Below are 24,916 nucleotides of genomic sequence, written 5' to 3'. Positions count from 1 at the left end.
TACACACACACACACACACAGCTCCTCTATAACGATAATCTAATATATCAATGAGCCATAATAAAGTGCAATTACTTTGTACTTCCTCAGATTAGAAAGATACACTCTTTTCATAAAGCAGAGATTTAAGGTCAGCAGGAATCTTGAAGCAGGAAATACCTTGTAACTATTTTTATAATGTACACATCAATATCATTTTAAAACCAAATGTAATAAAAAAAAACAACTACATGATCCATTTTTGACATTAATGTCTCTGACGTATGAATATTTGACGTGCTGTGTTTCAAACTGTATGTTTACAGAGCTGCGTTGTCACTGTATAAAGTTTATTTTTTTCTGAAGCTTTATTTCAGTAGAAATAAGGTCATCATGCATGCATTTAACTTATTTAACTTAAACTTATTTGAAGGCATTGTAAGTCACAAAAAATGTTTGCAGCAGGATTGTTGCTGTATTAAATAACCTGAAAGTGTTATAAAATATGATCCTTAATCTCCCCCCTTCATGTCAGCGGGGTGTATATCAGAGGCTTGAAACAGATGTAAACTGTCTGTCTGTAAAAATGATCCTCGTCCACAGGAAGCAGTAGTGACGGGCTGCAGACAGATCTAGTTGCACAGAAACGTGTCATTGTGAGTTTTGGCTTAGTACTGCACTGACGTTGTCTGTATCGAGTTCTTACAGACAAATAAAAATGGTGTCATTTTTTCTCTTTTTTTCCCTTGACTTTGAAATGTGTCTGGAGTGAGATGTTCTTCAAAGGAAATGTCTGGACTGCTTTGGTACAGCAAGTGACTTAGTAAAGCAGGCTTGACTGTAGTTCTTGCATTTAATAAGGTTACTTTGATTTAGCTGGTCAGATGAAACACATCCCTTCTGGTGTTTACACTGAACTTTCATACTATACTTGTAAAAAACGACAATTACCGGTAGTTGACGATGGCGTGTCATGCTATATACTGTTTTAAACTATGGGGACTTTTTTTATCATTCAATTTTAAAGATTGGATTCCCTTTAATATATTTCAATCTAATCTAATCCACATGTCCGGTTTTTTTTTTACATAAAGGGTCATTCCATGCCAAGTGGTCCAACGTTGGAAATCTGCCCCGCCTCATCATCTCAGATTATGATGAAAGTTAGTATACAAGTTGGTACTTGGCTGAAATGATCATGTGCAAAATAGTTCTTCCATTTCCCCCCCAAACAATGGACTGTCGCTTTTAGGAGGCCTTTGCTCAGTGGCTATGTGCTTTGTAGTGCTGAAAATGACAATACCCATCTCAATTTTTGCAAGGATTTCAAAAATAAAATTGGTGTTAGTCAAGCAAATCTCATCAAAATCTGAGATGGTGTAGAGGGGAGCATTGGACTACTTGCTACTGAAAAAAAGATGGACGTTTTGTTTGGTCAATTGTACATTTGGGCTAAGGTTTACAATTAATTTAAACTACAAGTGATCAGGAATGACTGTTGTCAAACAGCTTTATACAATTTGAAAGGACATTCATTTATTTTTAAATTATAAGAGTGTCAGTGTAAAGTAGTTCTTGTTATTTGTTCTGTTTGCATTGATATTCATCTTGGAGAAATGTAAGTGTGTTAGCATTGCATTACTTCAGAAGTGATGCTGTGAACCAAATATTACATTCAAATAAATTTTTTTAAGGCAAGATGTATGCAATTTTCTTGTGATGAAGATTTTTTTTTATTTTTTAAATTAGGCAATTGAATCATCTTGTTAAATTCAAACCGTTGTAGCAGTAGCCCTGGTTTCCTGTCCAACAACGTTTTCCACCTCTAGTTCCTCACACTGGTATTTTTTCTACACCCTGCTTTATTCTCCGAGGTAATCGTTAGAACTTCTTCTGCCTCTGTATTTTTTTTTCCACACCACGCTCTGTGCTCTCCCTCCTCCTGCCGTAGATTTGGCCTGTGAGTAAACATCAGGGACCCTCTGCTGGAATATTGATTGTGGTGTGTGTTTTTTGTGGCGGTGAAAAGCACACACTGTGACCGCTTCACATCACTCCACAAAACAGGTTTGTTTCGGGGTCACCAGGAGAATACTGCTGCTGTCAGATCAGAGAGTGGATCTCCTCTCTATCTCTTTGACGTGTGAAACAGCTTCTCTCTCATAGAAGACTTTTTGAAACATATACTATCTTCCTTTACACGTTTTATTCATTCAAACATTTAGCTCAGAATCCAGAACTCCTAACATTTATGTCAAAATAAAAAAACTGTATTTTCAGAATGCTACTGTTATCCCTGCTCTCCTCTCCAGCTAATTTTGAAGTATAATCAAAAATCAGTCCATACGTGATTTATTCTATTGTATCCGATGTACAAGTCTGATATTACAGAGATCAGACTTTGTACTTTTACTATCAGACTGTAATTAATTAGGAAGCAAAACTCCCAGAGGTAATCTAAACATGCTTTAAACTCTTGTGTTGTGAGTTGTATATTTTCATGTATACTGGCTTTATTCTGTCAATGTTCCTGTCAACACACTTAAGACTCAAACCTGCTTAAATCTGATTTGTGTTTGGATTTGGAGCACAGCAGCAGGTTTGATACAAGTATTGTTCAGCCTGTTCCGATGTATTGCTCAGGTCTGAAGTTACAGTCTCTCTCAGTTTGTTTTTTAACACGGACTGAAGCTACCGCTGATGACAGTTTATAGGACAGTTTACATATTCACATCTTTTTTGACTTTTTTTTTTTTTCAACTGAGTGGAGTTGAAGAATTGAGGATTTCTAATGTGGAGGAGTTTTTTGTTTCACGTGTCTGTAATCTTATGATTATGTCTTTGAAAAATACTGTATAACATTATCAACCAGTTATAGGGGAATATGAAGTTACTCAACGCATTTCTTGTTCAAAAGATAGCCCTAGAAAAAAGCTTGTCAATAGACTTTTATGTATTTATTAAAATGAGATTTTTTTCATGCTGGTGAAGGAGTTGGAACTTTCATCTCTACATTTTTACACTCTGTCAGTGGAAGCTTCAAATCACAGACTCTAAACTCTTATTCCAACAAAAGTTATATTTCTTGGCAATGCCGTTTCATTGTAGTTACTGTAGTAAGTGGACAAACATTGAGCCATAAGATTGTTTGTGATTTGCCTGTTAGAAATAATATATTGTAGTGAACAAAACTAAAAGTACTTTTTAAACTGTTTTTAAAAACATTTTTTGTTGAACTTTTCTCTTCTCTTTTCACATCAGCTTTGAAACCATGACTTTTGTAGTTTCCAGTCACTCAGCCGTATAAATCTCGTTAAAGCTGTAATATCTGATAAAGAATATGTGCATTTATTGACTGCAGAGATCCCCCCACCCCCCCATGAAAAGACAACAAAAATGTGTCTAAAAATTGTAGAATTCACAGTGAAATCACTATAAAGAAAAGAAAAACAACATCAGCGGAAATGTCAGCAATAAACAGTTGCAGGGGCTGACGGGGATTGATGGGCTGCTAACCCCTCATTTGGGCCCCGCTGGGACACCTCGCTCCTTGAAGGCTCTTATGTAATCCTGGCACTGCCTCTGTGAATTCCTGCTGTGTTACTGGATAGCCTGCGGTTAGAGTGTAGGTCAAACATATCAGAGAGCAGCATCGGGAACATCTATATCTCCCTCCAGCCCACTACTCTCTTTTATCGTTGCGCAAGTGTTGCCATGGAAGTAAGTTGAGGTTTCCATGGTGTTGTGCTCAGTGTTGTGAGGACATCATGTTTTGGCCTGTGGTACACCAATGGCTATAGATGTAAAGTAGATAAGTGATACTGAAGTACCAAACTGCTCAATGTTGAAGGCAATTTTTAGTTCATAAAAACAGGTCTTTTAATTGTTTCTTTAATGAGACAAAGCAGGCTACATCGGGAAAAAAAGCTTGTTTCTTTTTTTTTTTGTTATGACAACTGCACTCTTACATACATTTTTTTTTTACAGTCATGGACTCCCTTTGTATAACAGCACACAAATCTATATAGTCAATGGCTTTTTAGAGTTTTACTAAAAATCTTGCTGATAATCTGTTATATGACTAAAATGTTGTTTTTGTGTTTCACCACTTGAGGTTAATGTGTTCACAATCCAGCTTCCACCCTCCCCTTGCCCACCCAAGCAGACCTTTGACATACTGTATGACCTTCCAAGGGGAGAAGAATTCGCAAAAACGTTAAGTTCCTAAAGGATGTGCTCATAGCACACCAACCTAGGGCCTTTTGCTTTTGAAGAACATGCTTTTCTCATCATTAAAGTACGTTTTCATATATTTTTTTGTCACATACAAAACAGAAAAAAGTCCATTATATACATCCTCCATTTCTCCCGCATTGCAACCACAGGTCCATTTTCCTGCCATAGAAGCAAAGATCACATTTGATATCTTGGGCCAAGATGTTGACCACCAGTCCAGGTGAAGCGTCCATGTTTAATTTACCCTTGATTTCTACGTTTACTCTAATCATGCAGTTCAAAGAAGGAAAAAAAAGTGGATTATAATCTTTAGAAATCCTTTGAAGCAGTTGGTCAGTTCAGCGACAAAGTCTCACAATCTGGAGAGAATTCCTTTGAAGCGCGGTGGTCCATCTGGGCGTGTCTACTTGTTTGTTTGTCAGTTTTAAAGGTTATTCTGAGAGGACCATGAAAAAACAATCCGCCAGCCAGCAGCACATCTGGCAGTTTACAGATGGAACTGTGAAGATGTTAGCTTGGGTGATCGTGGACTTACAGCTGGTCGGTTAGGTCAGGGGTCCTCATTGAAGCTGCTCCTTCATACCGGCCGGTCTACAGCATATTGGCAGGGGCTCAGGTTGGACACAGGGTTCTGCACTGCCGGATAAGCGAAGTTGGCATGCTGCTTGGCCTTGAGCCGCAGACTGGCCAGGCTGGAGTTGCAGGTGTCTCTGTACATATAAGGACTCGCTGTGGTAGCGTAAGGGCATGTGGCCGCTGTCACTGCTACTGAGTTGAGTGCCGACGGGCTATTGAGGTTGTTGAGGTTGCCCAGGTTGTTGAGCCCTGTAGTTGGAACACCGGCCACTGCTGAGGGCACCATGCTGGAGGCCATGTTCATGGAGGGGATGGAGCTGGGGGGCGAGAACATTGGCTGGGATGACAGGGGGCTTACATTCATTGAGTTAAAGAACGGGAAGCTCTTGGCGGAGAGTGGGCTACTTGCTAGGCTCTTGGTGGCCCAGTTGTTGTAGGAGTAGCCTGTGTACATATCATCGTAGGGCTGCATGAGTCCGTTGAACTGGGCTCCGAAGCCATTTTTGCACAACTCTGCCTGCTGGTTTCTCTCCCGCTTTCTCCACTTGGCACGTCGGTTCTTGAACCATACCTAGGAAATCCAAAAAGAGAAAAGATACTTGAGTCTAAAGATTACTTACTTTTTTTAAAAACTCTGATGCTCCCCATTGAAACCCCCCCCCCCAAAACTCTGTCCTCAGGACCAAAGTAGTTAGGGAACATTGCTCCGATATCATTCAATTCCTGCTTATTGACTCTTTACAGGCATTATCTTGATACTACAGCAGTCACTCACTGAGTTCAAAATTAGAGCTGTACAATCTTTTTCACGAGTTTTGCAATGAAATGTTCTAAAAAGCCTTAACTCAGATTACCTTGTTTTTTTTCCAATACATATAATGATTTAACCTACAGCTTAACGAAGACAATTATTTCTCGTCCACAAAACTGAAGTCTTTGGTGGCATACTGAACTCGACAGTATGCCTGCCAGATCTCAGGTCAGTAATTAAAAAGTTCCCATATGTAAAATAACAAGACTACCAACTGTAGGTAAATAGCAATGTCATTGTCTAACCAGAAGTTCTAAGAGGGAGTATATTTTCAGGAATCTATGACTCCCTGGAAGCAATCAGAATTGATTTTTCAGCCAATGTAAACATGTGCTTTTTAAAAATGTTATTTAGCATGCATGAGTTAAATTTACACCACACTGACAGTGTTTGAAAAGGACAATCATTCAGGGAATACTACTCATTCCAGAATTAAATGCAAGTTTGGGTTGTTTGATAAGAAGTATGTGAAAACACCTTTTTTTCTTCTGAGCCCGATCCCCTTCAAACCATAAAGAGTAGCTTGTAAAAACATACATATAGTTGCTTTAAAATGCATGGTCAAACTTTTGTCATTACTGAAGGGTTATAATTTTCATTTGAAACCCTCCAGAGATGTTTTATAAGGTTCTGAAAGTTGAAATGGACTCGATCTGACTTGAACAGGTTGATCTATTATTTATGATAACACTGTACTGTAACAGGTAACTGACAGAAACGACACGATCATTCAAACAAATGATTTGTGTTATTGAAATTTTTGTTCTTTTACATGGCCTGTATACGACCAAAGAAACATCATCCATTGGTTTCTGAAGGGCTGTTTTGGAAGTCCATCCATGCTGGTTGCCATATTACAAATACTGAATCTATTCATCAATATCCCTTGCCGTGCTCATGTGGCAACTTTTCATTATGTATTCAATACAACTGTAAGTGTGAGCATTGCAGGGAAGATTGTACATCTACAAAAGTTGTTCAAATATATTTGTAGCATTACTTCAAAAAATACGTTGATATTATTTGCACTTTGTCTTTTTCGTAATAATGAATCCAGGAGTGCCCCTTTTAAGAAGACATTTATTATGTAAACGTGGTCAGCCATTCAATACACACCAATAAAAGCTGACTGGATGCCATGATAGATAAGTTGGATGAGTTTCACAGTTGATACACAGCAGTCTGAGTCAATAAGACATGAAGTAACATTTGAACACTTCCTAGAAGAGTTATTTATTCATTTTGCCCAATCTCAGTTAAAAGGTAAAGAGGGAACATTAAGCTTGATTTATAATTTAGATGTCTTTTTTGCAAACAATGATAATAAAGTTCCTAAAGCTGTTATTTACCTCAGTCAATACATTCCTATTCTTCAACTCACTAAATCAGAGTATCCTATCTGCGCTCAAATATTCTCAGTATGATTGTGTGCCGATGTCTCTAGAATTTCTGAAAGACATTATGATCCCAGAAAGAAAGTTGAAGTGTCTCGTCAAACATTCATTGTAGGAGAGGCTTATTAAAACTAATCAATGACTTATTTGAAGAGCGCGATCACAATGAAGGAAATGTCAGGGAAAGAAATTTTGCTCATTTGTCATTATTCGGTCCTATATTTGGAGGAAATGAATTGGATTAAAGCATTAGTGGAAAATTCTTTCTAGAGGGTTTTTAGAAATTAAAAACAGTTTAAATTCTAACTGTTTAATTTTGAACTTTTATAGGAAGTATTCTGCAGACGGCTCTGGGTCATCTGTTTAAACTCAAGTATTTAATTCACATCAAAACTAATTGGTATCAAATGTTTCTCTGTCTATTTCACAGTAATGAATCTTATAGCAAAGTCTTTGATACTCAGCCGTCTCTTTGCTCCTTCGCCATGCAGAGTATAATCCAGTCCTTGGTTATTATAGTAACAGAATGCTGTTGACCATTAATATGGGTATAAAGTACATGACTCTGAGTTTTCCAGTCCAGTGACAGCAGGGGAAAGTCCACAACAGACAACAGAAGCTAGCCAATCTTTTTCATGGCTCTGAGGCAATGCTGTCTGAAGGTTTGTGGTAAAGGCTTACGGTTATTCAGTTGCTCGTCTGCAGCAATTTTTTTATAAACCAGTAAGAAGGTTTATAGATAGCACAAGAACTTCATTCAAATAAAATCTTAAAGATCTCCAACATTAACTGATGTCAGATCACATGAAGTAACCGAAGAGTTCTTATGATGACTGGTTCAAAGCATGTTTCCCAAAATGATCTCGTGGCAGTTTGTAAGAGTCACAACATTTTTTAATTCTTATATATTCTACATTTTCACATTAGAAAAACACTGTGACGTTAAGCTCCAGTGAAGAGTTTTTATCTGGTTATGAAATAGCCTGACATTTCCACTGACGCCTGTATATGACCGACAATTAAACAAGACAATCAGCAATGAGACCACATTACATGTACATTTTTGTTTTGATTACTGTAACCTCTGCTGCAGGGTAATTTGTCCACTTGAACTGTACAAGTAATAAAATAGCTGACATTTGACATTTTGAACAAAGACATAGGCCTGTTTGAGAATTGTGCATTCATTTCAAATATTAGCCAAGCATTCACATGTGTTGTTAGTATACAGTGAGTGGGGGCATAGGCTTGGCCAGTCGGTTGATTTGTACTGTACATAACTCAACTGAATGGATGGATTGCTTTGGGTTATCTTTAGGAAATTTGATAGACTGTCATGTTCATTAGAATCGTATAATACTTACCCACTGTCCCCAAAAAATTAAAGAAAGAAAGAATAAATAAAAACATAAAAATAAAAATCCTATCATAAAATTAGCATTATACCGTAGAATTAATGTTTCTTTTAGTGCTAAAAAGCTAATGATAGCATATACTACTCTCATTTTTCAGTCAAGTCGAGAACAAAATGTTATCCTAGCTGCAGGACATATGACAATATATCAATTCAAAAGATCACACCACGTGTCCTTTGAGCCTCAGTGGAGTGTCATCAGTATATTCCGTCAGACTATAACTTTGATGATTAACAACACGTCTGTGACAAATCCCATGAATCAATGTGACAGGTGAAGTATTTTGAGCATGAAGGAATCTGGGGTTGGAAAAGGCCACTGATAGACATTAAGTAGGAGACATTGTGCAGACTGTTGTCCTTTCAAAATAACAACCAAGAGTGTGTGCTATGTGACCTTTCAACCAGCCAACATTAATTTGATCCATTGCTTGTCAGGCAGGCCAGCGATTGTATTGTCATCCATCAGAATGTGTGTCCTCCTGCTCCATATAGATACAATGACTAAACCACTGTGGGTGGGCAACCTCGGCTTCACCCCTGACTTTTTACATTGACTGTGTGAACTTCAGCTACAGTAAAATGAGAATGCTATCATACCTACTGGAGGACAGTAAACCTTTAATTTTTAATGTTTTAATTTTGTAAAGTTAAAGCCAGTTTCAAAGGCTAGTAAAGACTGATCCATTTGATGCACCAGGGTTCTTTTTCCTGCTATCTCGTACATTTCATGTCAGCGTTAAAACAGAATAAACTGTCATCATTTACAAACGCATACTGTAGTTCACTAAATCCTCTAGCTGATTCGTGGCTCAGCAAGTTAATCTACAACAGCAGCATTGTCTCCCAAATAAATCTGACTTGCTGCTTACTTCTTCCCTTTTTTTGAGTTACCTGCTGGTGGGTTGCACACATTAACCATCTTCGAAACACCACACTCCTGTCTCCCTCGCTCACCCATTTACACTGACGTCAAATCTTAACCCGTCTTTGTCACTCCCTTGTTTTGTCTTTGTGCCTTTAACAAAGAACAGCAAGGCAAAAAGAGGTCCAACCTTGTCCCCTTATGAAGGCCGTTCAAAAGAAGATACCGTCTCACTTAGAGGATGATGCTTCCGAGGCCTTGATCCAACAACACCATACCTCCTAATGAGAAGATTCCATTAAGCCAAAAGACTGCTCTGCATTAATGTGTTCCAGTGTGAGTTACTCCAGGGAGTCCAGATAAAGTAACAATTAGCTGTAGGAAAGATTTTCCAACAGTGGAGTCAGAGTGACGGCTATTTTAAAGTTAGTTATAAAGCATCACAAAATTAAGAGTCAAATTGTGGGTGTAGATTTGATTTCGGTTTTTTGCCAGCACTCTCTGCACCTAGGTTGTCTAAAGGGCTGTCACATAATTTCATTTTTCATTATCATGTTTATTTCAGCATCTTTTGCACAACTCACCTCTGCACTATTGTCTCATTTAGTCTTGTAGATTTTAGTCTTTGTTGTCGATATTTAATGTTGTACTCCTATACATAGAGAGCACAGTTTATCAAAGTCAAATTCCTTGTGTGTGTAAGCATACCTGGCCAATAAAGCTGATTCTGATTCTGATTTTGAGAAAAGGCTACGGAGGTTCACTTTCATACAGATGCATGGGTTGCTTCCATTGAGAGCTAAAAAGTGTTCTGTGCAAGAAATGGAAACTTGTGCCTTAGATTGTTTGATACATTTGATGGTACAAGGGTGAAGTATTCATGATCTCGGCAAAGAAAACTTGAATACCAGCTACCTTGGTGAACTTCCTTTACACCAGTGTTGGGCTGACATACAGACTTTTCCAATTTTCATAGATTATTTGTCAAATTACCTTGCCTCGTTTCTCTTCAACATATTTAAAATTTCACAACAAGAGAGCACAGGGCTTCCCGCTGCTGTAGTCAAAATTCAAACTGTCTGGTGCAGAGCTGCGTGTACCCACCCTGACCCGGGCCTCTGTGAGGTTGGTCCACACTGCGATCTCCTCTCTGGTGCTCATGTCTGGGTAACGGTTTCTCTGGAAGGTGGCCTCCAGCTCCTGGAGCTGCTGGCTGGTGAAGTGAGTCCTCTGCCGCCGCTGCTTCTTCTTCAGAGAGCCGTCCTCAGCGCTCGACTCATCCAGCTGGTTCTGGTGGGATTTCTCTGTGTCTGCAGGCACAGAGGGAGGAAAAGTTAAACAAGGGCAATGGGTGGGGCGGCTAAGAAAAACATTCTTTACATAAAACACTTTTACCATGTAATAATTACTGAAAACTCAGCAAACCTCATACTGTTGCTAAAGACAATATTGAGCTATCGGGGGGAAAAAACTAGAACGACAACCTCCAGTTCAAACCTCCCTCTTTATCTTCTTGTTTCAAAGAACTCAGAGATTTGTTTAAAGTATGTGAACCATAAAAGAGCATACATTTTTTGTATAATCAACAAATAATTTGAATACAGTTTATTGGCATATTTCTTAATAATGCAAACATTGCACATGTGCATTCACAATCATAATGCTGTGTAAGATGAGGATGATAAAATAAACAAGAGTGTGACTGAAGATATCAAATCTAGCTAATGTGAACTTTTGCAAAGACGGGTAATTGAAAATGAGAAATCGAGACATTTACAGATATTTATTGATGTCATTACTAACTTGCTTAACATATTGCAGAACTGGATTCACCCCACTATTTGGCAAAAGGAGGCAGCTCATAACTCTTACTCTAACTCTCTTATAACAACACATTTATTTAGTGTGTAACATACAATCAGCAAACACACAGATATTTCAAAACACAACAACACTAGAACACTCATCCAACCAGAAAAGTCATCTCCTCGGCCTGAGTGATGCATACAGGATTCTAAAAATTCTGATTTGCAATTAGGTAAATTGACAAAATGATTGCCACATCGTAAAGCCAGAGCCTTCAGGTTATCGCTCTGTCATCCCTCCCACGGTAAGGCAGAACCGTGATCGTTGCTTAATTAATCACAAAGCCATTGACTTGTTTGTGCGCCACAGAAATACTTAAAAGGAGTCAGCGGTTATTTATCTTTAAAAACAAAAAAATATCCTGATTAAAACATCTTGTTAAAAGGACGTAATCAATTCATTAAGTGACAAGCTCTGCATTTACAATTCAATGAGTTAATCATATGTGCAAACAGTAAAGAGGATTCATTCTGATCCTGAAGTCTCACCGTGTGAAAAGGTAATTTTATTCAAATCTGACAGATAATCTGAATCAAATGAGCAACATGCGACTCAAGTATTAAGGTAGACATGCTCATTATGTCTAAAAAACACATTTCATGTCATTAAATCAGTGGATTCATATCAGTGGATATTTACCATCAAAGAACTGTAAGTATATCAGTCTGGTTAAAGTAAACATATTTTTAACTTTGGGTAGTTTCATCTTTACAAATCGAAACCAATCAATCATCTTACAGGATAACCTACAAACAAATATCAAATGTACTAAAACATTTCAACCCTGCTTATTTCTCTGTACCATCTGAATTAAAAGAACTATGAGCATATTCTTTATCCATAAGAAAAAGACCATTATTCTGACACTTTCACTCTGCATCATTGCATCAGCACTGTCCAAACAATGCTGAAAGCGATGGATGATATTGTCAGATCAAACATGATGTGAAATCCCTCTACCCCACAGGACGGGTGAGACGTTGCCAGGAGAGAGCGATTCCAAACACTGCATTACGTTCAAAGATGTGCAGAAGCACTGAGTGATTGCATTTGGCCCCCAGCGCAGCCACTTTAAAGGACCACACATCCATGTTATGTCTGCCAGGGCTCCTCTCACTCCTGCAATTTAAGGACCTCACAGAAAGAAGTGAAATTAGTTGGCCAGCTAATCCTGCGGATCAGGCTTTTGTGACTCGGGCAAGTTGGGCTCTGTTTGGCGAAGGCTTAGCTCTCAGAGCAGCTCCAAATGATCAGCAGGGTTTAAAAAGAGGCTCCACAGGGCCACCAGCAAAACCAATAAGGGCCAGAGCCAGGCTGTTATCTGGCAGTAAACTGACACTGGGTAAGCTGTCACTTAAGGCCAAAGTCTATCACAATACAGAGGAAAGGGCAGCAACGCGCTGAGCAACAATAGGAGCAATCTGACTGATAATGTGCCGACATGACAGAACTGTTCCAGGTCAGCTTCTCAGAGGGACTTAACCTGGAAAACAACGGTGATGAGTGGCTTTTAACCAAATCACTTTTCAGGGTCTGATAAAAACAGCAAAAGACTACAATCACGGGAAAAAATGGCTGCCTTTCTCTTGTACAATTCATTAACAGGAATAGTAAGGATGCATGACAAAGGTAGATTTAAAAAAAAAAAAAAAAAAAAACATTCTGTAAAACCAGCTCTCAAGGGTTAAAATCAAAGTCAGCTTTGTCGCCTTTTATTTCAGAGAGAAAGCTTTTAATAAAGAGCCACATCGTGGGTCATTCAGCGATGGGTATGAGGTTTTTCTTTTGCCTGAGGCACGGGTGTCAGTCCGGTGTGGTAAGGTGTGGCAGCCAGTGCTTCAGTACTAATGACATTCAAAGATGTGCTTTGTTTATGTTATAAAGGGGGAAATGGCAACAATAAGCTGTTTTAAATGGTATACTATAAAAGCAATGTTGATCCTGAAAGGAAAATCCCCCTGTGAATAAAAGGATTCCTTCCATATTGTTTCAAGCTGCTTTTAAAGAGAAAACAGATTCATATAAAGCCTGGTCCTCGTTTTTTTTTTTTTACTGCCACACAGCGATGTTACAATGTGTTATTTCCTTCTTCAGGTGATCAATTTTGAACTGAGCTCAAAGACGGAGCTCAGACATCCCAAAATGCAACTCCATAAGCAGCACTTCAGAGTTTAGATTTTTTTTTTTTCCAAGACTGCAGTGGTTTAATTTAGGGAGAGAACTGCTAAATGTATTTGCCTCAGTACAATTTAAACCATCTAAAGAGCAGCTAAATATTAACCACCATTGTGTTTTGTTACTATATTTTAACATATACTTTCTAAAATAAGAGCCTTAAATTATCATTATTATTTTTTAATGAATAAACAATTTAATAAAAATCTCAATTAAAACGAAATTAATTAATGTGAATGTGTTTTTTGAGTGTTTTACACTCAAAAACAATTCATAATTAGAGCACCATTTGAATGACTGGACATAACTGGAACTTCCTGATGTGGCATTTCTAAAATGATGGTTTAACGTTCTAAATATGTCCAATCCAGTGAAATGTTACCAATATATCTGTCACAAAAGGATTTATATTTAAACTGTCTCTGTTTGTTTCTCCATCTGACATTAAGAGCCAATGTAAAGCAGCAGCACACCTGCATAAGAGAGATGGTTCATAGACAGCACATCATAAATTCTCTGAGACGATATTGCTACTTGAGTCCCTCTTAAGAAGTCTGCAACAGCAGGAGAAGGAACATGAAAGCATTTTTAGACCAAGATAGTTTGTGTTTGACAGTTTGTTACGACTGGATTTCAAACCACACACACTTTAGCAATAAGATTAGGTTACACACACATAAACACACACACACTACCAGAGAGTCCTACAGATGGACAGAGCAGTGGCAGGTGTGTTATATTTTATATTAACAAAAACTTTATGACATGATATAACATGATAATCATCCATGGGATCATAATTACACAGTTTTGATCATACAGAACCTGAGTGTGCATGAACTAATCAGCAGTTTATGTTAATCAGTGTGAGTTAGCAGTCCACCAATCAAAACTCAGCATTTATAAAAGAAGATTAAAAACGTGTATTACCATCTTTTATCGCGTGATTTACGTTTCGGTAACGGTTTTGAATAGATAAAACAACAAAGAAAATCCAAACCATGATGACAATAAGGATTAAAACACTAAGTGGATGTTGAGTCATCACTTTGTTAAGCTGTCAAGCCAAGAACAACAAAAATCGACTCACTTTAAAGAACTATTCTTTTTTATTATTTAAATTATGACGTTGATTAAACGTGGTGAAATTACGATGATAATCAAATCAATTTGAGGTTGGGTTTTTTTTTTCTCGAGTGTGCTTAATGAAGGCTATGTGAGCTGCTCTCAAGAGAAATAAGTTTGTCTCGATTGGAATATATTTTCATATTCAAAGTCAGATGAATAATGTGGTAGTAGAGGCCATCAGCTGCGCCTGAGGCAGAGAGGCTGCTGTGTAAAGACAGAAAATAAAGCTCACATTAAACAGACCACAGAAAAGACGTTTACTGCACATCCTTCATCAGTTTAAATTATGGAAATGAGTTTAAAAATACTGATGGCACTGTAGTGAGTTGTTTTTTTTCCCTTGATTCTCGATTAAACAAAATGCAGAAATACTGTGAAAATATACCGACTACAAAATCTAATATTCAAACAGAAAATAATGAGTTTACATAGGCATATTCATAATTCATTAAATCTATTGCATACATTCGCGGTCATTTCCGATTATTATTATTATTCGTAGTAGTAGTAAACTTAGTCGTAGTATTAATAGTTTTATTAGGCCTACGTAGATAACTCGTCTTTATCGTGATTATTTTCTTTAGTTTATAATTCTGTGTTCGTTTACTCCAATGCTGCTCTGTGAATATTACACACGCTATAATAGACCTATATAAAATGACTCGGGCCTAAAGTTTTATTTAAAAAAATATAAGTCAATTAAAAGTTTGTAGGCCTGGTCTAAGCCCAGGATTTGCAGTGAACTGACCGCTGGTGTCCTGGCCTTTACATCCCGGCTCGTGCTGCGGGGTCCCGGAGTCAGAAAGCGACAGCGCCGGGCTGCGGGCTTCACTGTCAGTCAGCAGGTTAAAATCCATAACCAGGCTCTGAAAACACACACAGAAACACACTCGTTAGAGGACTCACGTGCTATATGGGCGACATCAGCAAATCGTGGTATATCGACGTGCGCAAAATGCTTTCGGCTATTTCTTGCTGATTAAATCCGAGTTTATTTGTTGTATGCTTGCTTTTGGAGAAATTCTACAAAGTATTGTGTGTAGCCCTGCAGCCTATCTTATGCAAAACACAAAGCTGCACACATGCAATATTTTCTTCTCACTCCGGATCCCTCCGCGCCGTCGTTGGCACAGACACACTCACATTGATTAACTCCCTAAAACCTCGAGTCCTCTCTCAGTTCAGCTGATTCAATGCAGACAAGGGTAAGAAGGGGATGAAATCGTTAGTAATGCTTTAATATCAGTCGACAGAGAGCGTATGGACTGATGTGTTTGCTATGCACATGGTTTGGCATCTCAGACATCAAGTTATTTTTCTGAATAGAAAAATAGAATAGAAAAAAATGTCGACATTATGCTCAGGCCTTGGAAGACTTCTGCAACCTCCAAACAAATAAAAAAACTCTCAGGTTGTTGACTGCTAAAACACAGACAGGCATATTGTTGAGGATGATGCTACTGGAATAAAATCACTAAGAAAGTTTCTAGTTAGAAAGCTAAGTGATTCTATACACGCCATTTTTAGTTTTTACAGTTATTAATGTAGCATTTCTAAATGTTGTGTTGTAATAAAACACAACATGAACAGTTTCTTGCTATTTTGATAATTGCTCTGTATTTTTTCCGTTACTTGGAGAAAAGAAATGCTGACCTTTTGTCCCCTACCAAAATAAGAACAGCCCTTGTTTTCCTGCAGATAACTCATTTTTAGAGATAAGTTTCATTTATTGAAATGACTTGCCTTTCGTTTGATGTGGCTCTGTGTGTGTATTTGTTTAACTTGGCAGCACATTCTGCTTCTATTTTCTCCTCCATCTTTCCATTCAGCCCAGGTTGTGGTTGTAATCCCGATCCCTTTATACGAGCCTGACATAAGCAGCTATAACAGGACCTGCCCTGAGTTGACTCTATTTTGGGCTACATGGGGAGAGCAATTGAGTTATTGCTGTAAAATACATGATGACATTTTAGAGGCCAATTCCAGCTGCTGAGATAGAACTGTTGCTCAATGGAGGTCAAAAATAGCGGCTGGTTTATTTATCCGAGGGCAGTTCACACCTTGAATATATTGGGGCGTTCAAACACACACCTAATACACCCCATCCAAGAGGATATTGAGATGATTTATAGCTACTATGCTTGGGAAGTCAAAAAGAATCATATCATCTACAGGTATTTCTTTAGAAATGCTTATACTGTAAATGATGAGGAGAGTAAAGGGTGCAACTCCCTTTGAAAAGTTATTTAAAAAAATCATACAAATATCAAATGTAGGAAACATGTCGACAGGCGGAATAAAAGAGTTTAAACAGGCGTTAAGTGAAGGCTCAGCCAACCTAAACCCTGCATGCGGTTGCTGTTTACCCTCCTTTTCTGTTTACCTTTACATTTCCCAGAACATTGGCAGAGTAAAACCCAAAGTTTACAGGTTTAGAGGAGAGTCTTAAGGCCGCTGTGGGATACAATGACTCCATGTCATCAAAGATTTAAAAAGGCGATAAACCTCATCCCTGAAAACCAAACAGTGACTCGAAGTCGGGTATTAGGCTTCCTGGCTGCCTGTTTGCCAGTGTTGTGGTTAGGGAGGGGGGTTTTAGAGTTGGATGTAGCAAATTTTGTTTTTCAGGAGAAAGACATTTAGCCACCACCTACCACCTCCTCTTTACCTCTGGAGTATGCACCCCCCCTCCCCCCCAGAGACTTTCCCCGTGGCCTTCATACCAGTCCTTTGTGTGCCAGTCACATATGACACAGGGTTAAAAATGAATCCTGGCAGGGGCTAAGGCAGGGTTCTGAGCATGGCATGACATCAAACAATCCCCTCCCACTCCGACAGACAGACACACACAACACATCGTACAACGTGATTGAACTCTGACGACATTTGATGTTGCTGAAATGACATTATTTCCCCTCTGCGCTCTTTGGACACCAGTTTATCCTTAAATGGAATTCTACTCTTTATTTCAATAGCACATTTCATACAGACGTAAACTCAATGTGCTTTACAGCGAGACCAGATATTAATCATTCATTAGCAAGGCAAGAAAAAAAAACTCATAGGAAGAGGCATTGACCAGCACCAGGCTGAATGGATGAGCATTTCAAGACAGTTTCAGCCACTCCAAATATGTCAGAGCTGAGCATGGTAAATCCTCTCACTGAAAGTCTTAGCAAAAGAACAAGGGGATCTGTGTTCTGATAAATAAAATAATCACAGTTGACAAATGACAAGTCGGTATCCAATCACAACAGATGAATGTCATCAAAACAAATCTGGTTCTGCTTGTCGAAAGGAAAACGTTCCATGCCCTGTTGTTAAGTGCTTGCTCATTGATTCTGAAATATTTAACAAAAATGATACTCCTGTCCTGCTCAATTTGTGAAATAGCATGTCACAATTTATTCAGTAAATGTGTTCTAAACATGTATTGTTTGATTTAGTGATAAAATGTTTTGCAACTTTCCTCCTATATAATGCTATATATTCAATAATGTGTTCACCTATTTTGTTACTGTTCTCAGCGAGAGTCCCATCTCTGTTTGAGTCTCAAGTTAAAGTACACATTTGATGTGAACAGTTTCAATACAACATAATCAGGTTCAATATAGTGCATATATCCAAAGGTTAACTTTCTGGTTTGTTATTTATCAAATGTTTTGCTCTTAACTCAAACTTTATGAATTTGAATGAATTAAAACAACTATTTGTAATGTTTCACACCACTAAATGACAAAGTCATCTTACAACGTATTACAGAGTTTATCCTTTGCTGTAAAACCTCCCGTGAAAAGAACAGACTTCCACTTCAGAGAAACATCTGCAGCTTCAAACACTAAAGACACTTGAGGATTGAAGATGTGTGCATTAACACATTTCTTTGTTGATAATCAATTGAAATGTAAAAAAAACAAAACATATCAATACCTTACACACACAAGCTGGAAACAGTTGACTCCAACCAATCGTGAATATCTGTCACAATATAGCCTCTGAAACTTACTTGGTGAAATAACTTCAACTTGTATGTGCACTGTGTGTATGACAGTCTTTTTTTCCTCTTTAACTGTGAATGTTCAGACTCCATTTGTAACAACTGCAGCTCTATTTCGGCTCCTCGAAGATTTACTAGTGCCGTGTGTGCTATGTGCTCCTTTTGTTTAGTTTTGTGGGGTAACACTGTACATGTCTCCATTGTGGGAAAAATAAAGATTTGTCTAATCTTATTTTTCTTACTTAAACCATCCACTTAATTTTTTGTACTTAAAAAACAGCATATGGGGTCAATTTACTCATTTACTCTGAAAGCAGCTCCCACCAAGCTGCGTTCTTCCTCTGTCAGTGACTACAATGATGTGAACTTGGCACACAAACACTGTAAGTTATTAAAGTTTTCCCTTAAACTCTCCCTGACCCCCACTTAACATTGTGTCAGTCGCTCCGACAAAGCATCATAATGCTGCACTAAAGCCAACCTGCATATTCTGATTAAAGGTTTAGCACCTTATTACCACTGAATCTCTGTGACATCTGAGAGGTGAGTCCACGTTTTCTTCCATCGAACACATCTGCTAACTTATTCCAGCCACACAAACAACGCCAAAAAAAAAAAAAATGCTGTCCATTGCACATTTTAGATTTGTCACTGCTAACAAAAGTGCCTTTCAAGAAAGACGTTTGCATCTGTTTTTCGTTGAGCATCCGTGAGAATGATCACAGCTCTTCACAAAGATTATTAGACAGGAAAATGGGTATTCTTCTGTCGACCAGAGGCCATTGCTGCGTCTCTGGGAAGCAAAAAAAAAGATGCTAGACAAGGAGGATCAGATAGACTCTCCCAGAAGAGAGATTACCTCAGTAAGCGTGCTCCCTCTGTGTTGTGGCGTCGGATTAATGAGCCTCTGATATGGATTTGTGGGTTAAGGTTGACTTGTGGGTCAGAAAGATCAGTTTTCCCTTCTTCATAGCCGCACAAATATTGTTTCATTTCTTGCTTTTTTTTTGTAGTTGAATGACTGAAGAACAGCAAATGTTCTGTCTGTTATCGAATTTCAAAAGGTGCTTTGAAAATGTGATCTATTTCAATACATGTGTTTGTTTAAGGACTGTTTTTAGAGCCCTGACAATTTGGCAATTCTAGTCTAGTCTGGTAGATTAAGACAGAACATCATTTTGATTGAGAAAAACAAAAACATTAAGCAGCAAGAGACAAAGTACACACACAAGCAAACTGTTTCACTTTTTTTTGTTTTTAAAGACATCATAAATTGTTGTTTAAAAGCAGAGTTACCTGTGCGGTATGCGGATAAAGCTCTTTTTTTTAGGGTTTTAAAAGCAAAGACCTCCACAAACAAGTCCCGTGGCTGCTGGATCAGGTCAGTCAGGGTAGTCGCCGGCCTAACAGAGCAACAGCTGTCCCTTTGTGAAGTCTAGTAGCAGCAAGGTTCAGTATTTTGGTCAGAAATATGAATGTGAGCCAGTCCGGGGGGACTTGATCCACTGTGGCAGTGATGGATGGACAGGCAGCCTGGTGTCAATGTGGTGCTGAGAGGCCGGCTGGCTTTGGCAGTGAGGGGCGTGTGGGTGATGCAAGCCAGTCATTTTGTCCAGAACAAGGTGTCAGTAACCCCCCATCCCCCCCTCCCATTTTAAATGCACATAGAGCAGGGGCGCCACATTATTATATTTCCAAAATCAAGAGCCCTTCTTCCCCCTCCCGGTGAGCTCAACATGACCAACAAGCTAACACCGACCTAACAAGCATACTTAGTAGACAGGCACATTGATCATAATAATAATGAAAGAATATCTGTGCTGTATGCTCAGCAGCAGAGTTTATGAAAATCTAAATAGGTAAATAAATTCAAGGGTTAACCCTCCTCTTCTTGTAAAGCACAGTCCATTTCCTGGCGCACCTGTGCCACTAGCTGTCACCTCTGCACCTCCACATCCACCTGACACGCTGTTCCACCGCCTCTATACGCCGAAATGAAGCCTAAAACATCGCTTGGATGGTGCTGCGTGTTTACTCTTTATACTGCAGGCCTTCTGTTCAGAAATTGGACGCATATCAACAGCAAGACGTAAGTCTCTGGTTTGCATTAGCTGGAACGCTTTGCATAAGCATGCGCTCGGTGACACGGATCTCATTAAAATATATATATATATCTGACGATGATAATATAAAAAATAATAATGGAATCGAAAAAAAAAAGAAAAAAAAATCCTCTCAGTTTTTCGGGAGATTGCGCGGGTCCATCTGGCCCCGCGCGGCAGCTTGCATTTCCACGGACTGCAGGCATTAGCCCGGGAATTATTCATAAACGCGTCGAGAATTAATTCCCGGGATTAAGAGTTGATTAAGATGTGTGTCACTTTGCTGTCTGAGAACTTATTAAGGGCCTCCTCGAAGAGGCAGCAGATGGAATTTCAGTCCAATGTTTGTAGATGTTAATTTCTGCCCTCCTATAACAGCCATTTGCATATGATTGAAGAGAGAGGCCGCGCGGTCCTGCAGCAGAGTCTCTGCCCGCGTGCGCAGAGCGCGAGCAGCGGAATAATTGGCAAAGCAACACAAGTCCAGCAGCACAGTGATTAACAGGAAGAGAGAGAGAAGTTATTACCACGGAGCAAAAATTACACTTCACAGATTTGACTCTGTCAGCGAAACGGAGGCCTTAATTATTGATAGGAAATTACAAGGATATCGAATAAATAGAACTGGAATCCTTTTAATATATTTTAGGTGTTGTCGATTGTAGGTTAACAATGAAGGGATACACGACTGAGCTGTGCGCTGAAGACTATGTGAATAAAATGAGTTTAAGAATTTCTCATTTTGCTTCTATTTACTTTTTTATTTATTTAGGCTATTCATTTATTTATTGATTTGATGAATAAATGGCTGTTGTTTTAAATAAATGCATACATTGATCTGTAACGTTCGGGCTTTGTTAGCCTTTAAGATTTTACAGGTAGTTTAGGTCAAAGACAGCTTCCCCTTTTTCCGATTCGTATTGAAGCTTGTTTTTAATATTCCAAATCAGATTGTTGTGTTGATGTAATAATAAAATAAAATGTTCGGCTGTATTTCAAATGATATCAATATTTACATGTTTATCTGACTAATAGAGACATGGGATGCGTTAGTATTTGGCCTCTGGGTAGGCCATGGCCTTCAGTCTCGCCTCTGTAACACTTAGTTTGATAGGCTAATAATCACCAAGAGAGATATTTACATTGCGCCCTGAGGCCAAACGAGAACCAAGATTATACAAATCTTATTTTCCTACGTCGTGACCATGGGACAGATGCAAAAGAGGCCAGCCTTTTTACTGAAGGCCTCCTGAAAAGGGATCTAACTTGGTGATATGGTTAAGAGTTACTCTCTCTTGTTATTTCAAAAATAAATAATTAAAGATATTAGTTTATCAATTTGATAAACAAAAGAAATCGAAATTATTAATTATTAAAATACTGAGTTTGTTGGTGAGGATTCTTTTTAAAGCAACCATAAAATGTTTGATTACAACTCGAATCTTACACCTATATGTTTATAAAACTCCATTATAAATGTTTCTATTGACAGTAGGCATATTTCTGTTAATTTAATTGACAGAAGAAGGAACAATGGCCGCTGGTTTAAACAATGAAATTAATTCGGTCTCACGCAACTACAAACTAAAAATAAAATAAAATTCCATGGCGCGATTTGCTGTTCGAGGCTCCTCCTGGAAAAAAATATAGCTTTATTATTTTCTTGTTTGAAAATATTTAGCTTGATATTATTGGCAAAGTCAAGACTTAACATCCTTAATATTAAAACATCCAAATCCAGGAACATTTAAAGTCCTAACGTTTGAAAAATGACGCAAAACAGTATAGCCTACAGCACATAAAGCTGATTAAAGTCGTGGATGTCCGTTTGCTGAGTGTGTGTGCGTGTCCGTGACCGTGTGTGTGTATGTGTGGGAGGTTGGAGTTTGGGTAAGAGGTGGGGGGGTGTTATTGCTCTGTTTTTCTGCCCGTGGTCTCCTGTGGCCCCAGCAGCCACCTGCCGCCTATCAATTTCACTAACATCCCCAAATATTTTGACCTCCCAAATATTTTCACAACGTCCGCCTCTGCAAAGTCTTACAATTTTAGTGGAAACAAACGAATGTATAATCATGCCATTGAGGCCTTAGACTACAAGAAGAAAACTGATTTTTTTTTTAGGCCTGAAAAAGCTTCAACAAGTTCCTAAACTGTTCTTCCTTTTCCAACCGGTATGCTCCCAAATACGCATGCATTGATGATTGATTGATTGATTAATTGATTGATACAGGACGACTTTCACAACTGATGGTTACGAAATCATGGCATTGTAAAAAAAAAACAAAAAAAAACCTTGCAAATAAGTAAAGCCAAAATAACACTGCAGATGCTTGCTTAAAATATTTTATTACATCTTGTGTATCTTTTAAATGAGTTAAAATACTCCTATACAACTGTAAAAATGTATATTTTTTCCTGAATCGAAGATGCCATGCATACTTTAAATTTTGACACACGCGCACACATCATAATGTGTCGCATTCAGCATCATCCCTGAACTAACACCCAAAAACAAACTCTGTTTTTACTGTTTTATGTGTTTCGGGTCACATCTATAGATCACTTCATTGATCACAGCTGCACTTCAAATAGTACATAAATGGCATGGCGCTGATGGGATATCGTAAAGCTTTGTCCACATTAGAAGAGAGCTAGAGAAGTCACGACTTAAACATTTTCCAGCTTCTACGCACAGTTAAAAACGCACTGGATGCGCTCCGAGACGCACTCAAACAAACATAATCAAAGGGAAATAAAAGAAACAGTGCGGATATTGGCACTTACATCGAATCCCGATCTGGTTATATTAATCCGTGGAAAAGGCAAAGAGCTTCGCTACAGGCTGATGGATAAGTTGGCCTCAGGTTTGCTGGTGACATGGACAAAAAGTTCCCCGGTGCGTCAAAAAGTCAGAAAGAAAGCGTCAGTCAGTTTCCTTTTTTCTCCTCTGCTTCTTCCTTCTGTGCCGTCAGACATAAAGGCTGTCGAGGAGTGAGGCTTGATCCCCACTCAGTATAGGGTTGGAGAGGGGAGGTGCGGGGGGGTGGGGGGTGACTTCATGCTAAATATTGTGTGTGACAGGTCCACTGTTAAAAGGACGTCCCCCTATCTCTTTCCCTCTGTCTCTCCCTCTCTCTTTTTTTTTACGCGCGCATGCGGCGCATACGCACGAAGGCTACACACTACTGCAAACACACACTTCCCCAAGTCCCTCCCCCTCCCTCACCTATTGGCTCTCTGTCTACAAATACACTCCATCTCTTTCACCTTGCAGCCTCTTGGACGATTTTTATTTATCTGAACTCTTGTTGTTAAGCGAGCAAAGGTGGGGATATATTGATACTCAAAATTACAAATATATATATATATTTTGTTTTAGCCATTTCTTCTTTGATATCCTTTGATGTTCATGCAAAACCATAGCCATAATACTACAGCCATGGGGCAGATCAATTCCTTTGTAATCAGATGGACCATTTTTGACAAACCTTGCCAATCGTGACAACATCCTAAATGTGATCAAAAATCAAAGGGATCTATGAAAGATAATATGAAAAATATTGCATGTGCTCACAGCTGTACAACTTAGATAATATGAAACTTATGGAAGTTTTAGCAAAATGTGAGCACTGAATTACATCATTTGATTCAGTGAAACTTCAAAAATGTATTTTTCAAATGATCACGTATCATTATGTTTGCATTTCTAATCAAATTCACATTTTTGTGAAGTTTAGCAAAAAACTCCACATGAGTTGCTGTCAGGTCTGTCAAAAAAAAAAAAAAATCTTAATGGTACCAGCTGTGTTGAGCCTGTAGCCAGAGGTGCTGCTTGTCAGGTAAGGAAGGTTGCATGGGGCCCCACACCAGTAGGGGGCCGCTGAGGGCTCACAAACTTAAACCAAAGCAGTGAACCAAAATGTGCAAATTTTGCGATGAGAGTAGGAAACATCCTTATGGGGGCCCCATCTGACACCACTCACTTTTGTTGGCCTTGATAAGCATTGCATGCATTATTGGTGTGAACGTTCTTGCATTTAAACAAGAGTCTTTGGGAGCTGGTGTGTTGGCTATGGGAAGCCATCTTGTCCACTGTTCATGTTAAATCTGCCACAGCAAGTGAAACTTTAGTTGACCAACAAACAGCTTGGATAATGTTAGTGTGTTACACTGTCCTTCTTTAGACTTTATTTGATTATAATATATTGTTTTTGTCATTACTCTTAACTTACATTCAAAGTGTGGTCACACATCGATAAACACAGAAATGATTCAAAGTCTTTACAACCAATGACTTATAAAATGAATTAATCACAAGGAAAGGGGAGAGAACAAAGTTTATCAGGATACTTTAACATTATAAGTCATGGAAA

At 38.5% G+C, this 24,916-nt stretch overlaps 1 protein-coding gene across 2 annotated transcripts; it reads right to left on the bottom strand.

Annotated features, from left to right (window-relative positions):
* Nucleotides 1-3,619: 3,619 nt before the first annotated feature.
* On the bottom strand, nucleotides 3,620-23,519 carry pitx3 (paired-like homeodomain 3). 2 transcript variants are annotated; one of them, XM_079362454.1, is made up of 4 exons: nucleotides 19,738-19,861; nucleotides 15,193-15,310; nucleotides 10,380-10,585; nucleotides 3,620-5,362 (listed from the first exon to the last, which is right to left on the bottom strand). In XM_079362454.1, the coding sequence occupies exons 2-4, from the start codon at nucleotides 15,299-15,301 to the stop codon at nucleotides 4,793-4,795; spliced, it is 885 nt and encodes a 294-aa protein (XP_079218580.1). In that variant the 5' UTR covers nucleotides 15,302-15,310; nucleotides 19,738-19,861; the 3' UTR covers nucleotides 3,620-4,792. The 2 variants fall into 2 exon arrangements, with proteins under 2 accessions (XP_079218580.1, XP_079218579.1); XM_079362453.1 differs by lacking the exon at nucleotides 19,738-19,861 and adding an exon at nucleotides 23,328-23,519 and having other exon boundaries at nucleotides 3,621-5,362.
* Between the last annotated feature and the right edge of the window lie 1,397 nt (nucleotides 23,520-24,916).

The sequence above is a fragment of the Symphodus melops genome (genome assembly GCF_947650265.1).
Source record: "Symphodus melops genome assembly, chromosome: 15".
NCBI classification, from domain to species: domain Eukaryota; kingdom Metazoa; phylum Chordata; class Actinopteri; order Labriformes; family Labridae; genus Symphodus; species Symphodus melops.
This window is presented reverse-complemented; position numbering and strand designations above follow the sequence as displayed.